The 12,551-nt window shown below is 39.4% G+C and overlaps 1 protein-coding gene and 1 long non-coding RNA gene across 2 annotated transcripts in view; both read left to right on the top strand.

Annotated features, from left to right (window-relative positions):
- The window catches only part of opn5 (opsin 5), a 75,611-nt gene that overhangs the window by 15,292 nt on the left and 47,768 nt on the right, over positions 1-12,551 (top strand). The window contains exon 2 of the mRNA XM_065964147.1: positions 701-847. Within this exon, the coding sequence (XP_065820219.1) occupies positions 715-847 (133 nt within the window). The 5' untranslated portion in view covers positions 701-714. The remainder of the gene's footprint in view (positions 1-700; positions 848-12,551) is intronic.
- On the top strand, positions 2,631-8,965 carry LOC136182787 (uncharacterized). The gene is made up of 3 exons (XR_010668805.1): positions 2,631-6,852; positions 7,538-7,745; positions 8,205-8,965. It is a non-coding gene; the product is annotated as an uncharacterized lncRNA (long non-coding RNA).

The following is a 12,551-nucleotide window of genomic DNA, read 5'->3' as shown; positions in this document are numbered from 1 at the left end:
TTGTTCTTTAATTTTTTTTAATGAAGTTATTATTCTATAGAATAATAATTAAAACAATTTCAGAACTTGAATTTAAACACTGCAGTTGCAGGAATATTTTAAATGAATTTTTTAAAATTTAATTCATCAAGTAGCGCTCTCTGTAAGGCGTCAGCTTTAATATAAGAAAAGTGCTTTGATAAATACTATTTTTGTGTATTAAATGCTTTAGAAGTTTGTGATCGGTCAAACCACCTGTCAATCTTAATGTCATGTTGACTAAATTAGCCAATGTAAAATTAGACCCGCCCACATTTCTCCGTCTCTGAGCAGAATCTCCGAGACTAGTTCTCTCTTTGGAACCAGTCGGAGTGACGGTGGCTGCGTGGAGTTTACTTTACATGAAAGAAGTTGTTGGAATGATTTGTGTTTGGAGGGGGGGGGGACACATTTTGTCCCCACCAGAGATAAAAGTAATTCAGCAGAGGCAGAGATATATAGACCAGAGGGGGGGAAATCGCACCCTGAATATAAAGATGATTTGCAGATATGAGCTCATGAATTATTCCACCCTTGCAGATATGTCTACATATCTTCGCTTCCTGCAGGGCAGATGAATTTATGCAGTTATGTGTCCTGTTGACCTGATGTCTGTTTATCTGAACTGATTTCTATTTGAGGAAGCAGCTTCATTGTTTCAGCCTTTTCCTCTGCTTTCCAGGACATTCCCCACTGATGGCAGTGATGGAGAACGAGACATGGACACACCCGTCACATATCCCCCATTATCTCCTACGTGGTGACCCCTTCGCCTCCAGGCTCTCCAGAGAGGCTGATATTGTTGCAGCTTTTTACATCTGTATCATAGGTGAGTCTCCCGTTCACAAACTTCTTCTTACATCAAAAATGTAAAAGTATAGCATAAGCCCAAAAAATAAGCAAGAAGATAAATCAAAGAAAGACCTTCCTACTAAGACACACACAAGATATCTTTTTATTACTCGTCCTTCTCATTGAGTGTCAAGTCATCTCTTTTACCTATGTTTTGTGTTGACATAATGAATCAATCTGAACCCCATGACAACAGCTGCTCACGCATGCTCTTCTCCTGCCCTAATCCATTTTCACATGTGCACTCCAGAAAATATCTAGAGCATTACAGGAGGACTTCTCCTGATACTCTCCTGACCTGGCTGTTCACATTGCTCCTCACAGAGGGAGACGATCCCTGTCAGACAGGAGGGGGGGCGGAGGGTCTAGGTCTGACGCTATAATGAGAATATTGTCATCATCAACCTTTAAGTTCTTGGATAGATCATTGAGGACGACCCTCATTTACAATGATGCCGAGAGTACATAAATAAATGACAAACAAAATGAGTTACCACAGGAAATGAAATCAATAAAAGCAATAAGAACCATAAGATATACTAAAAATAATTAAAAAACCTGAATTACTGCAATGATTAGTCAACAATTAAAATCAAATAAAACAGTTACAGTCAGGTATTGGGTGGTTAAGAAGAATAGTTCTAAAGTGTCTAAAAGTGATATATATATCACTTTTTATACTTTATATCAATGCTATGTGTAGTTCAACAGAATCACAATAAGAACTAAAGAGTGAAGAAGAACATACTGACAAACATGCACAGAGATCGTATAGCGGCCTCTTGTATACACTGCACTGTGCAGCAGTCACAGGATATAAACGCTATATGCTTTAAATATCCTTTGACCCTAAAGATGTATTTGATACAAAGTAACATTTTCCTGAGGTACAGATTACTACTGTTCATCAGCAAATCATATTACTGACCTCTGCTTCTGGAGACTGCTCCCTGCAGGCAGGAGTACAAAGAGGGCCTTGTGGAGATCAGGTTATAGTACAAGGTCAGGACTGTTTGGCAATCCTACAGTATGTTAAGTTGATCTATTGATGCTTTGGTCCATTAGAGAAGGGGAAGTACGCATTCTATTTGTAACATCAATTTAGAGGATTAATGGGAAATGGCTATGACAGCAAAATAGTTGTAAAACATGCAACTGAGTTGAAATAAAGGTGCCTGAACCACTGAAGCCGCACTCATACTTCTTTCAGCACTGACCTGTGAGTACTGAAAAAGGAGATTCAAAGAGAGCTACTTGCATTTCCAGCTCCTACGTTTCCTGACTGCCCCTTCTGAACTTCTCTAAGTAGCTCAGTTTGTGCTGCAGTAGAGGAGTTAACTGTCAGGCCATATCGTTCAGGGCTTCACAGTTGTTGACCTCACAGTTCAGAAGCTCTTTTCTTTGATTCTTCCACCAGTATGTAGCTTGCATGTTCTCCCCATGCGGGCACAGGTCCCCTCCTGTTTCCTCGCACAGTCCAAAGACATTCTTGTTAGGTTCATGAGTGTCTCTAAAAGGCCTGTATGTGTGAATGTGGGACTGGTTGTTTGTCTCTTTGTGTCAGCCCTGGATTGGGTAGTTGTCCTCATCAGGGTGTGCCCCACCTCTCGCTCGCTGACAGATGGGATCAACATCAGGGACTCTCGCCGTCCCAAACTCACTCCCTAGATGCAATCTGCTCACCTGAGGACCCAAGTGGAATCCTTTCTCTTCAGGTAGAACCCCCTACTCCCCTTTCCAGAAGCTCTGGAGAGGTCTTTCACTGCCTGCCGATGGGCCTGTCCTCGCACTCCCATCTCCTGCAGTTGCCTAGATGTTGACCTTCTGCATACTACTTCAACTGGTCGGCCCTTTGCCTTTTTGTTTAATATTTCTCATTAGAAACACAGACCACAACATAGAGAACAAAGAAAATGTTCTCGGACTACAGAAAATGGTTTTGGTTCAGGTTGAGATAATGTATATTTAAAAACTGATGAAAGAGCGCATGCACAAACTCACAGGCATAAACAACAAACAGATGCCCAGCACACATCTGTAGACTGTGACTACCAAACTCAACCATTAGTGAAAAAACAAACAAGTCATGCATCTGCCTCATCTTGCATTTTCACTAGCTTATTGTAAGTGGGTCTGTTTGTTTGTAATGTAACATGCTGCTGTGAAGGAGGGTGATGATACAGTGTATCCAGAAAGTATTCACAGCGCTACACACAATACCCCATACTGATAACGTGAAAGAAGTTGTTTTGAAATCTTTGCAAATTTATTAAAAATTAAAAAAATAAAAAATTCACAGCCTTTGCCATGGCACTCAAAATTGAGCTCAGGTGCATCCTGTTTCCACTGATCATCATTGAGATGTTTCTACAAGTTGATTGGCGTCCACCTGTGGCACATTAAGCTGATTGGACATGATTTGGAAAGGTTTGTCAGAGCACAAACCAAACCATGATGTCCAAGGAATTGTCTGTAGACCTCCGAGACAGGATTGTATCGAGGCACAGATCTGGGTAAGGGTACAGAAACATTTCTGCATTATTGAATGAGCATAGTGGCCTCCATCATCCGTAAATGGAAGACGTTTGGAACCACCAGAACTCTTCCAAGAGCTGGCCGTCCGGCCAAACTGAGAGATCGGGGGAGAAGGGCCTTAGTCAGGGAGGTGACCAATAATGGTCACTCTGACAGAGCTCCAGCGTTTCTCTGTGGAGAGAGGAGAACCTTCCTGAAAGACAACCATCCACTTCCTTGCTAAGAGTTGTCGTGAGAATGTTCCTAAATCACTCTTAAGCTAAAAATCCGGTAACACTTTATATTAAGGTACACCTATTCACCATTAATATGTTGCTTATTAGCATGCAAATTAGTAACATATTGGCTCTTAATTAGTCATTATTAAGTACTTATTAATGCCTTATTCTGCATGGCCTTATTATACAACCAGTAAGCCATTAACTAAGAGTTTTCCCTCAATAACCTCAGAATTATTGCTTATTAGTAGTAAGGAAGTTGTTGTATATGAATTACGATCTCAATAAGCTTTGCTTAGTATGGACTTTATAAGGTGGTAGTACCACAAGAATAGTTATTCTCCCTTAATAACACTTAATGAATATGGTCTGTTCTTACATAACAAAACACAAAACTACAAGTGTTAATAGTGTCCAAATAACTCTAAATTAAGTCTTTGTTACTTAGAATATGTTCCCTAATCTAAAGTTGCCTCCTTTTCACACTTAGTTAATATATTATAGCACATAACTACTGCAATGAACAAGTGATGGGTTACACCTTTGAAAAAAATGGATCTATCTATCTATAGGTTCCCTCTCATTCAGTGGTAGAATAACAAAGACAGCACAAATACAAATACCTCATTTATTAAACCACTGGTTCAGGTTTTCCCAAGGCTGACAACAAATACTGCCTGAACTTGCTGTGTAGTTTAACTTACAGGTAATGGGGTCTGCCTGAAAATTCAAACACTGACAAGTATCAGTGTATATAAACATGTCATATAATATGGTATCAAATGTATAAGCAGGTCATAGGTACTCTATTGTTGAAAATCTGTGTGATCCTTTAACCAAAATCTGCCTGCTTACAAAAAACAGCACAATATAAAATACTGCACAATATTAAGTACAAAAATACAATACATTGCACAATATAAAAAATATAAAACCTGCACAGCTCAACATGAACTTGGTCTTTATCAGCTAAACTACACTTGTCAAAGCTTAGAACAAATGTGCTGAACTGTACAAATATTGGACTTTCACAGCCTAAGCTTGCTCTATAATTACTGCATCAGGTGATTTATTTCCCCTGTGCACTAACAAGGATAAAACAAAATCTGCACAGGTTAATATTTCACATTTCCAATACAATACAACAGATTTTTAACTGAACAAAGCTGCTCACTTAAGTCTTAATATTTCATCAACAAGGGGAGGAGTTGGCCTTTGGCCTTCATGTCCTCTATAATGCTCTTCTTCTCAGGGGTAATGTGGGTTGCACACCTCTTGGCAAAGGACTGCAGGGTCTTAGTTGCAGGATCATACTTCAGGGTCTTGAAGGTTTCAGGATCCACAATGTTGAGCTCTGCAATTGCATCAGTCATCTTGATGGTTCCCCGGTCCACGCCATTGATTCTGAAGGCTTCAGTCATGGTGCGGACTTCGCTGAAGCTTTTCAAGACTTTTTTATATCTGCTGATAACCTCAGCTGGCCCTTTCACTGAAAAATATATAAAACAGAAGAACATGAGAAATGAGCACAAACAACAGCTTAAGGTCAGCTGAAATTGCTCAAACTGGTCTCTTCTCTTTTGATAAAAGTATGAAGCATATTCTAGGAATGGGACCATCTGCTCATCTCCTGATATGATTCCACGCACAATATGTGGTTCAGAATTCAATACATAAATGATACTCTGTAAGATCTGTTTAGTTGGTAAGTCTTACAGTTCAGAATTATTTTTACTTCTGAGAGACAAATCTTTCAAGCAATACAATTGATGTTGAATAATAATTAGTGTGAATGCTGCAAAATAAAATGGAGCTTCATTCTTGATGAAAGCCACATTTTTGACTTTAGACATGTAATTTTTATTTATCATCAAATTCCTAGTATATTCAAAATCTAGAACTGAAGATCTGTATTTTTGCCTCATAATTACTTCAGAACATATTTTTAACAGCTCTTCCAATGCTTTTATTAATAATTACTTTTTATGACCACTTGTTAACAGGGCAGGGCGCCATTTTTTGATGCAGGACTGCCAGGCTGTTTACACGGAACAGTTTAGACATAAAAGAAGAAAGGTGCGCGGTGCAATATTATGAGCTTTGACTCTGACATTATTCCATAGGTATAGGTTTAACAAATATGTTGTTGGGTTACAAGTTTTTGAGTCGAATACATTTTAGACAGTGCCCCAAGGAAAACTACAAGTTCACCAGATGGTTAATGAAAGAAGGCCTTCTTCGAAAATGGATGAAATGCCCCTCTTGCTCTCATGTTATGAAGTTGAAACGGCCCTATGGCAAGAAGGAGGCAGCATGGTGAGTAGAACAACTAAATGTGCCTTATTTATTAATTTTCTATGTGTGTGTAAGCATATTGGAGTGTGCAGCATGCAACCATCCAATTATATCTGCTGGAATTCAGTGTCAAATCCTATATTTTACGACATTTTTTTTAATACAGAAGCTATGAGTGGTGTACACACAAAATATGCTAAGTCACATCTAGAGAGTCACAATACAAATCACACACAGCTGCAAATTTTGATTTTTAAGTAAGCTACTGTTTATTTTGTAGAGATAGGGGCGTTAATGTTTCCACAAAGTTCTACATGTGTACAAAATCTGAAATGAAAAATGCCTTTTTAACAATTTTAGATCACATTCCTGGTCATATTGTTCACCTATTTAACAATAAACGCCACCAATCAGCTTGACTTTAAACTTGTACATGCACAGGCATTAATTGATTGATATCACCCTTTTCATGCTGCCTGGCACAAAAGCACAAGTGGTGACAAGTAGAGTAGAGTAGACACAGCTAAATTGACTCAAATGTCTAACCCAATTTAAGGTGTAACAGTTGTAGATATTACTTGTCAAGTAGGCCTAGAAATGGGACTCTTCTGTTGTGCTTTGAGGTTGCATGGGGGGAGGGAATCACAAGGACTACTAAGAGTACAAGTGCACCTTGTTCAATCCCAATCTTAGCTGTTTCAACACCTATATGTAAACATCTATGTCCCCTTCTTCATCTTCATTTATGTTACATTTTTATTTAGTGAAATCAGCACAGTATTATAGGTTTTTATTTTGTAACATTAACCTTTGGATTTAATCATCAGGATATGCAGAGATTCCTGTCACAAAGGGTATCAAGGTCCATCCGAAGTGGCTCCATGTTTGAGAATTCTCACATTCGACTGCATACGTGGATGCATTACATCTACAGGTGCGTGGTTTTACATTGTATAATAACAAAAGCCATCAAAGACAAAGTCTAACTCGGACCATAATGTTTTCTTGAATGTTCTCACTATACTGTTGGTTGGGCTGGGTCCTATAAGAGCCAATGCTTACGAGACATGAGTTTATACAGTATATGGGAAGAATTCTGAATATTGGTTGAATTTATATGTATGTATGTGTAATTGTATAAGTACTGGGTTGCGAAGAGTCCAGTGTAGTACAAAGGTCTTGTGGATTTTTAGGTTTTAGTTGGTTCCTGTAAATTGTCTCAAAAGAACTTAATTCATTGGAGAAAAAAAAACGCACACAAGTTCAAAAGAACTTAACTTTTCTAAACAGACACTTCACTGTGCTAATTTACTCAGCAACCAATTTTTCAGTTGTTTCTTGTAACTCTTCAAAGATACAGCAGATGGGATTTATTCCATTCCTCACCTCATACAGGGCATGTTCTTCACCCTACTTTGCTTTTGAGATTTGTTGTTTAAGGTTAAATACACTCTTGTATTCAGGCTATGAGTATCTGCTGTGTCTGCAAATGGGACTGCAAATGAGAAATTATGGTTATAATTATGGTTTTAAAAAGACCAATGACAACTTAAGAAATTGGTTTTAAACCCCCACTTCTAAATTGTGTCATAAATATTTATCTGGTTGATCTATTACAGATTCGCCCAAGGCCTTCGACTGAGACAAGTGGGCATGCTGCAGGAAGGAATTACTCGGAGTTCTGCAACTCTGAGTAAACTTGCAGACAAGCTGCGGAGAGTTTGCAAATCGGGAATGAAAAGAATGAGAAGAAGAGGCAAGCAGACTGTTGGACAAAGAGCAGAGATTGTTATGATAGATGAAAGCAAATTTGGCCATAAAAGAAAGGTATGAAAGTTACTTAAACACTTATGAGTATTACTTTGATGCCAAATACATGATTTTGTGTCTAAAATCGTGTATTTGATATTGGTTAAGTCTGTGCTAAACTCAGCTACTGAAAGTAGAGACAATACATGCATACATACATTTAAAATCTGTTTTTGCCTGAGGTGCTTGGAGGTGTATCTCCTGTGTCTCGAGAAGTAACTACTGCATTATGGAATAAGATACATTGTAGTTCATAGATGCAATAGAGGGGAGTGTCGGTTTTAAGAAACCACATTATTCCTACACCCCAGAACAGTTCAATATTTGTAAACATGCACCATTACTCCAAAGCTAGAGAGGACTTTTGAATTTTTGACTTATGATTTATTCTCTCCCATTTCCCACCGTTATTGCAGAATCATTGTATTGTGAGTGCCATTGTCCTCATTTTGAAATATTTGCTCTTGTGAATTTCAGTACAACAGAGGACGGGCAAGCAACAGGAGTTCCTGGGTGTTCGGAATGCTAGGGATTAAGGATGACAGGAGGAGACCCATTCTTAAGATTGTGCATCACCGTTTATCCAGGCATCTCTTGCCTCTAATAAAGAAGCACGTTTGTCGTGGAAGCTCAATCATTTCTGATGGGTGGAGGTCTTACCGCCATCTTCAGGATGAAGGTTACAATCACCTGACTGTCAACCATCAAGATTTTTTTGTCGACCCTGTTACAGGTAGTCTGAGTACACCTGTCTGAAATGTAGATGCAGATATCAAGTTGATATTTATCCTACCAGTCAAAAGTTTTGACACACTAAATGTACTGTTACCTCCTAGAAAAAGATTATTATCATGGACATGAAGGCCAAAGGCCAACTCCTTCCCTTGTTAAAGTATTAAAATGCAAGTGAGCTTCTTTGTTCAGTTAAAATTCTGTTATATTGTATTGGAAAAGTGAAATATTTGTGCACAGGGGAAATAAATCACCTGATGCAGTAATTATAGAGCAAGTTTAGGCTGTGAAAGTGCAATGTTTGTACAGTTCAGGCAGATTTTCAACAATAGAGTACCTATGACCTGCTTATACATTTGATACCATATTATATGACATGTTTATATACACTGATACTTGTCAGTGTTTGAATTTTCAGGCAGACCCCATTACCTGTAAGTTAAACTACACAGCAAGTTCAGGCAGTATTTGTTGTCAGCCTTGGGAAAACCTGAACCAGTGGTTTAATAAATGAGGTATTTGTATTTGTGCTGTCCTTGTTATTCTACCACTGAATGAGAGGGAACCTATAGATAGATAGAGCCATTTTTTTCAAAGGTGTAACCCATCACTTGTTCATTGCAGTAGTTATGTGCTATAATATATTAACTAAGTGTGAAAAGGAGGCAACTTTAGATTAGGGAACATGTGTTGGTTAATAAGTGTTCAACTACTAGTGAATTAGTAATGATCAAGATGTCACTTTAGATTAGGGAACATATTCTAAGTAACAAAGACTTAATTTAGAGTTATTTGGACACTATTAACACTTGTAGTTTTGTGTTTTGTTATGTAAGAACAGACCATATTCATTAAGTGTTATTAAGGGAGAATAACTATTCTTGTGGTACTACCACCTTATAAAGTCCATACTAAGCAAAGCTTATTGAGATCGTAATTCATATACAACAACTTCCTTACTACTAATAAGCAATAATTCTGAGGTTATTGAGGGAAAACTCTTAGTTAATGGCTTACTGGTTGTATAATAAGGCCATGCAGAATAAGGCATTAATAAGTACTTAATAATGACTAATTAAGAGCCAATATGTTACTAATTTGCATGCTAATAAGCAACATATTAATGGTGAATAGTTGTACCTTTAATATAAAGTGTTACCAAAAATTCTTACTAGGATTTGTTAAGCTAAAATAAGAGCTCTCTGTGAGGATTCTCAGAATGTTTTTGAGTCGGATCTTGTTCGTTTGATAAGTGTAAGTGCTCTGATCAGTGCTCAAACACGCTACACTTCTTTGGCCCTGGCACTCTTGGAAGAGGTGTGCTTTGGTACGGTTCAGTTCATGCACGGGTACAAAACGTGGACAGACTTCAATATGGAGAAATACCAGAGTGTTGGCTGTATCTGACTAACATGACTCAAAATAAGCCACAAAGTCAGTAATGTAGCCGTCTTGTTCTCTGTGTTGTTCTCCAATGTGCGGACGTTTAAGAGGTAACCGTGCTCAGGCCCAGTTAGTCCTGCGTGATCAAGTGTGCCGCGTGCGAGACATCTGCTGCAATGCTAATTATGATATGCCAAGCAGATTGTCTGTGACTTGTCTTCTGAAAAGCTATAAGCAGCATTAAGCAACCCTTATCAAACCAATATTTTACAGAACTCCATTACATAAACTAAGGAAATCTGCTAAAGTAAACCATTTAATGATTCCCTTAACCATTCTGTTAAAAGAAAGTCCATTCTGTGGCTGCTGAGATTTCAGCTGCCAACGGGAATAATTAACTATTATAATTAGTAGTTAACAATATATTTCTTTATTAGAGCAGGCATATTTCTCTAACTTAAACACATAGCCTACAAGTTAAATTAAAGAAACCGGCCCACAGAAATTTACAACTGTGCGCAGTGCACTGCAACAGACAGGGCCATCGTAAAACAGAGGCTAGCCTGAATTGCCTTATTAAATTAAGGAAATGGCCTGCTGCAGATCTAATGCTAGGTCCCCTTCACTCTGAGCCGAGACCTCTTCAGTCGGACTCGGAGCCTCCCTGTGTGCAGCACTCGACCATGTCCCATCTCCTGCCTCTGATGAGACGCCATCTCTCTCTTGCTCTCTCTCCTCATCATAGCAGTGGCTGGCAAAAAAACGCTCCTCAAAGTCCCTTAGCGGTCCTCACCCGAATCTGTCTTGATGGCATGCCAAAGATCTCAGTGGGCCTTGGTGCTTGTGCAAGTAGAGCACCAGGATTCAGAAGGTACCTGCCACAAATGTTGGTTATTAAAATGAGCCTAAGTCATCGTGACATGCACCCCCAATCCCAACTTAATTGATAATAATAATCTTATTAAGGCTAATTTCAGTGAAAGGCCCACCTGTACAAAGACACTAGGTTCTTGTGTCTCAGCTGCGTGAACCTGGTCTGAATTGCTCAGTGGAGTCTCCTGCTTACTCAGCTGATCCATCAAGAAGATGAAAATTCTTTGTTTGATGCATTCTCTCAGCTTATCATTACTGACGGGTGACTTGTGGAAATACCTGGCAATTTTCCGGAAATGTACAACAGCTGCACGCTGTTGTACATTTCTTCTCTCACCCTGACCAACCGATAAACATCATCCTCGACACACTCGTCGTCAGAATCTGGGTCACTATCCTCCTCTTCCATGCTCTTGATTGCTCTTTCAGGGACCTCAGCCAGCTCCTCTCGGTCACCGCGGCGGTAGAGCACATCTGTGACGGCCAAGTGAACAGCATGCGCATAGCACAGCTGTAGTTCGGGCAGCACCAGTCTACCAAATTTCATCATCACTGACGCTCCATCGGTAGTGCTGCACACAATGTGTTCGTTCATGTCAAGCTTGAATCTCTGAAGCTGGGAGTCAACCAACATTTTGACTTTCTCGACTGGCATTGTTCCATGAATCTTGACAATACCTAGATTCCAATATGTTTGTGCACCATGCACATTTATGCTCATGAATCTTTTATGTTGTGAAGAAGTGTATTTGTCGATGCTCAAAGGAAAATGCATCCCTTGCTTCACCACCATGTCTTGTCTGTTCATTAGCAAACGCTCTAACCTGTTTGGAGATTTCAGAGGGATTATTGGGAAGAATGAATGTGTCCGTCTCTCTTAAATGCGGATCTGAGATAGTCGCATTTTGCCATACTGTTAAATGTAAATCCATCAAAAGCTGCCATCTCCACCAGTATTTCCCCCAAGCAGCTTGCTAGCTTTGCTACAGTAGCATTCTAGTGTTCTTGAACGTCTCAAAACTTTCGATGGGCTTTCTTTGGGAACTTTCTCATGCTGAGATTGTAAATGTCTTCACAATCCGCTTGTTGACCCCCCCCCACATCTGATAACCCGGTCACACATCATGCACTTTGCTCTTTCATTCTCAAGTCTCTGAAAATGCTCCCAGGCAAAGCTTGCTGCAGACATCATCAGCTGAGGTAGGTAGGTACTGCTGCGTAAGTGAGCCTGTATTACCGTAACTACAGTGCGGCACCGCAGCCTGCATCAACGTTACCATAGCACTACAATAGAGGCGCGATTTTCCCGTCATTACCTTTCCCGGGAATCGGGAAATGGTCTTGATTAGATTTCCCGGGAATCCCGTCTCCTGGGATTAAACCCTAGTGTCTACTGGCAGACAAAGAGCAGTGTGGAGTCATGGCCTTAAGATTGGTAATAAACCTCAGTGCCCCATGGTAGACAGTATCCAGCGTATGAAGGCATTTTGATAATGTGTGCATGTATGTAGCATCGCCATAGTACAACTCAGACTAATGAACAGGATTGTTATCACTTGGATGGTGTGCCAACAGAGAATTTAACTTCAACTTTATTGTCCCCGAGGGGAAGTTTGTTTTGCAGCCAGGTGAAAACAAGAAACATATAGACACACAGACACATTGACTCAGACATACAGTACATAAAAGAGTTCATCAGGTAACAACAGGAAACTGAGAATGTATAAAAACGTCCATAAACCATAATTCAAACAAAATAAAACTCATCAGTCATCAGGGTCTTCTTTGGAGTTCAGTCCTTTGATGTCCTGAGCTATAAAAGAATGTTTCAACCTG

This window comes from Labrus bergylta, chromosome 15 (assembly GCF_963930695.1).
Source record: "Labrus bergylta chromosome 15, fLabBer1.1, whole genome shotgun sequence".
NCBI lineage: Eukaryota > Metazoa > Chordata > Actinopteri > Labriformes > Labridae > Labrus > Labrus bergylta.
The sequence above is the reverse complement of the archived record's forward strand: the minus strand, read 5'-3'. Positions and strand labels throughout refer to the sequence as shown.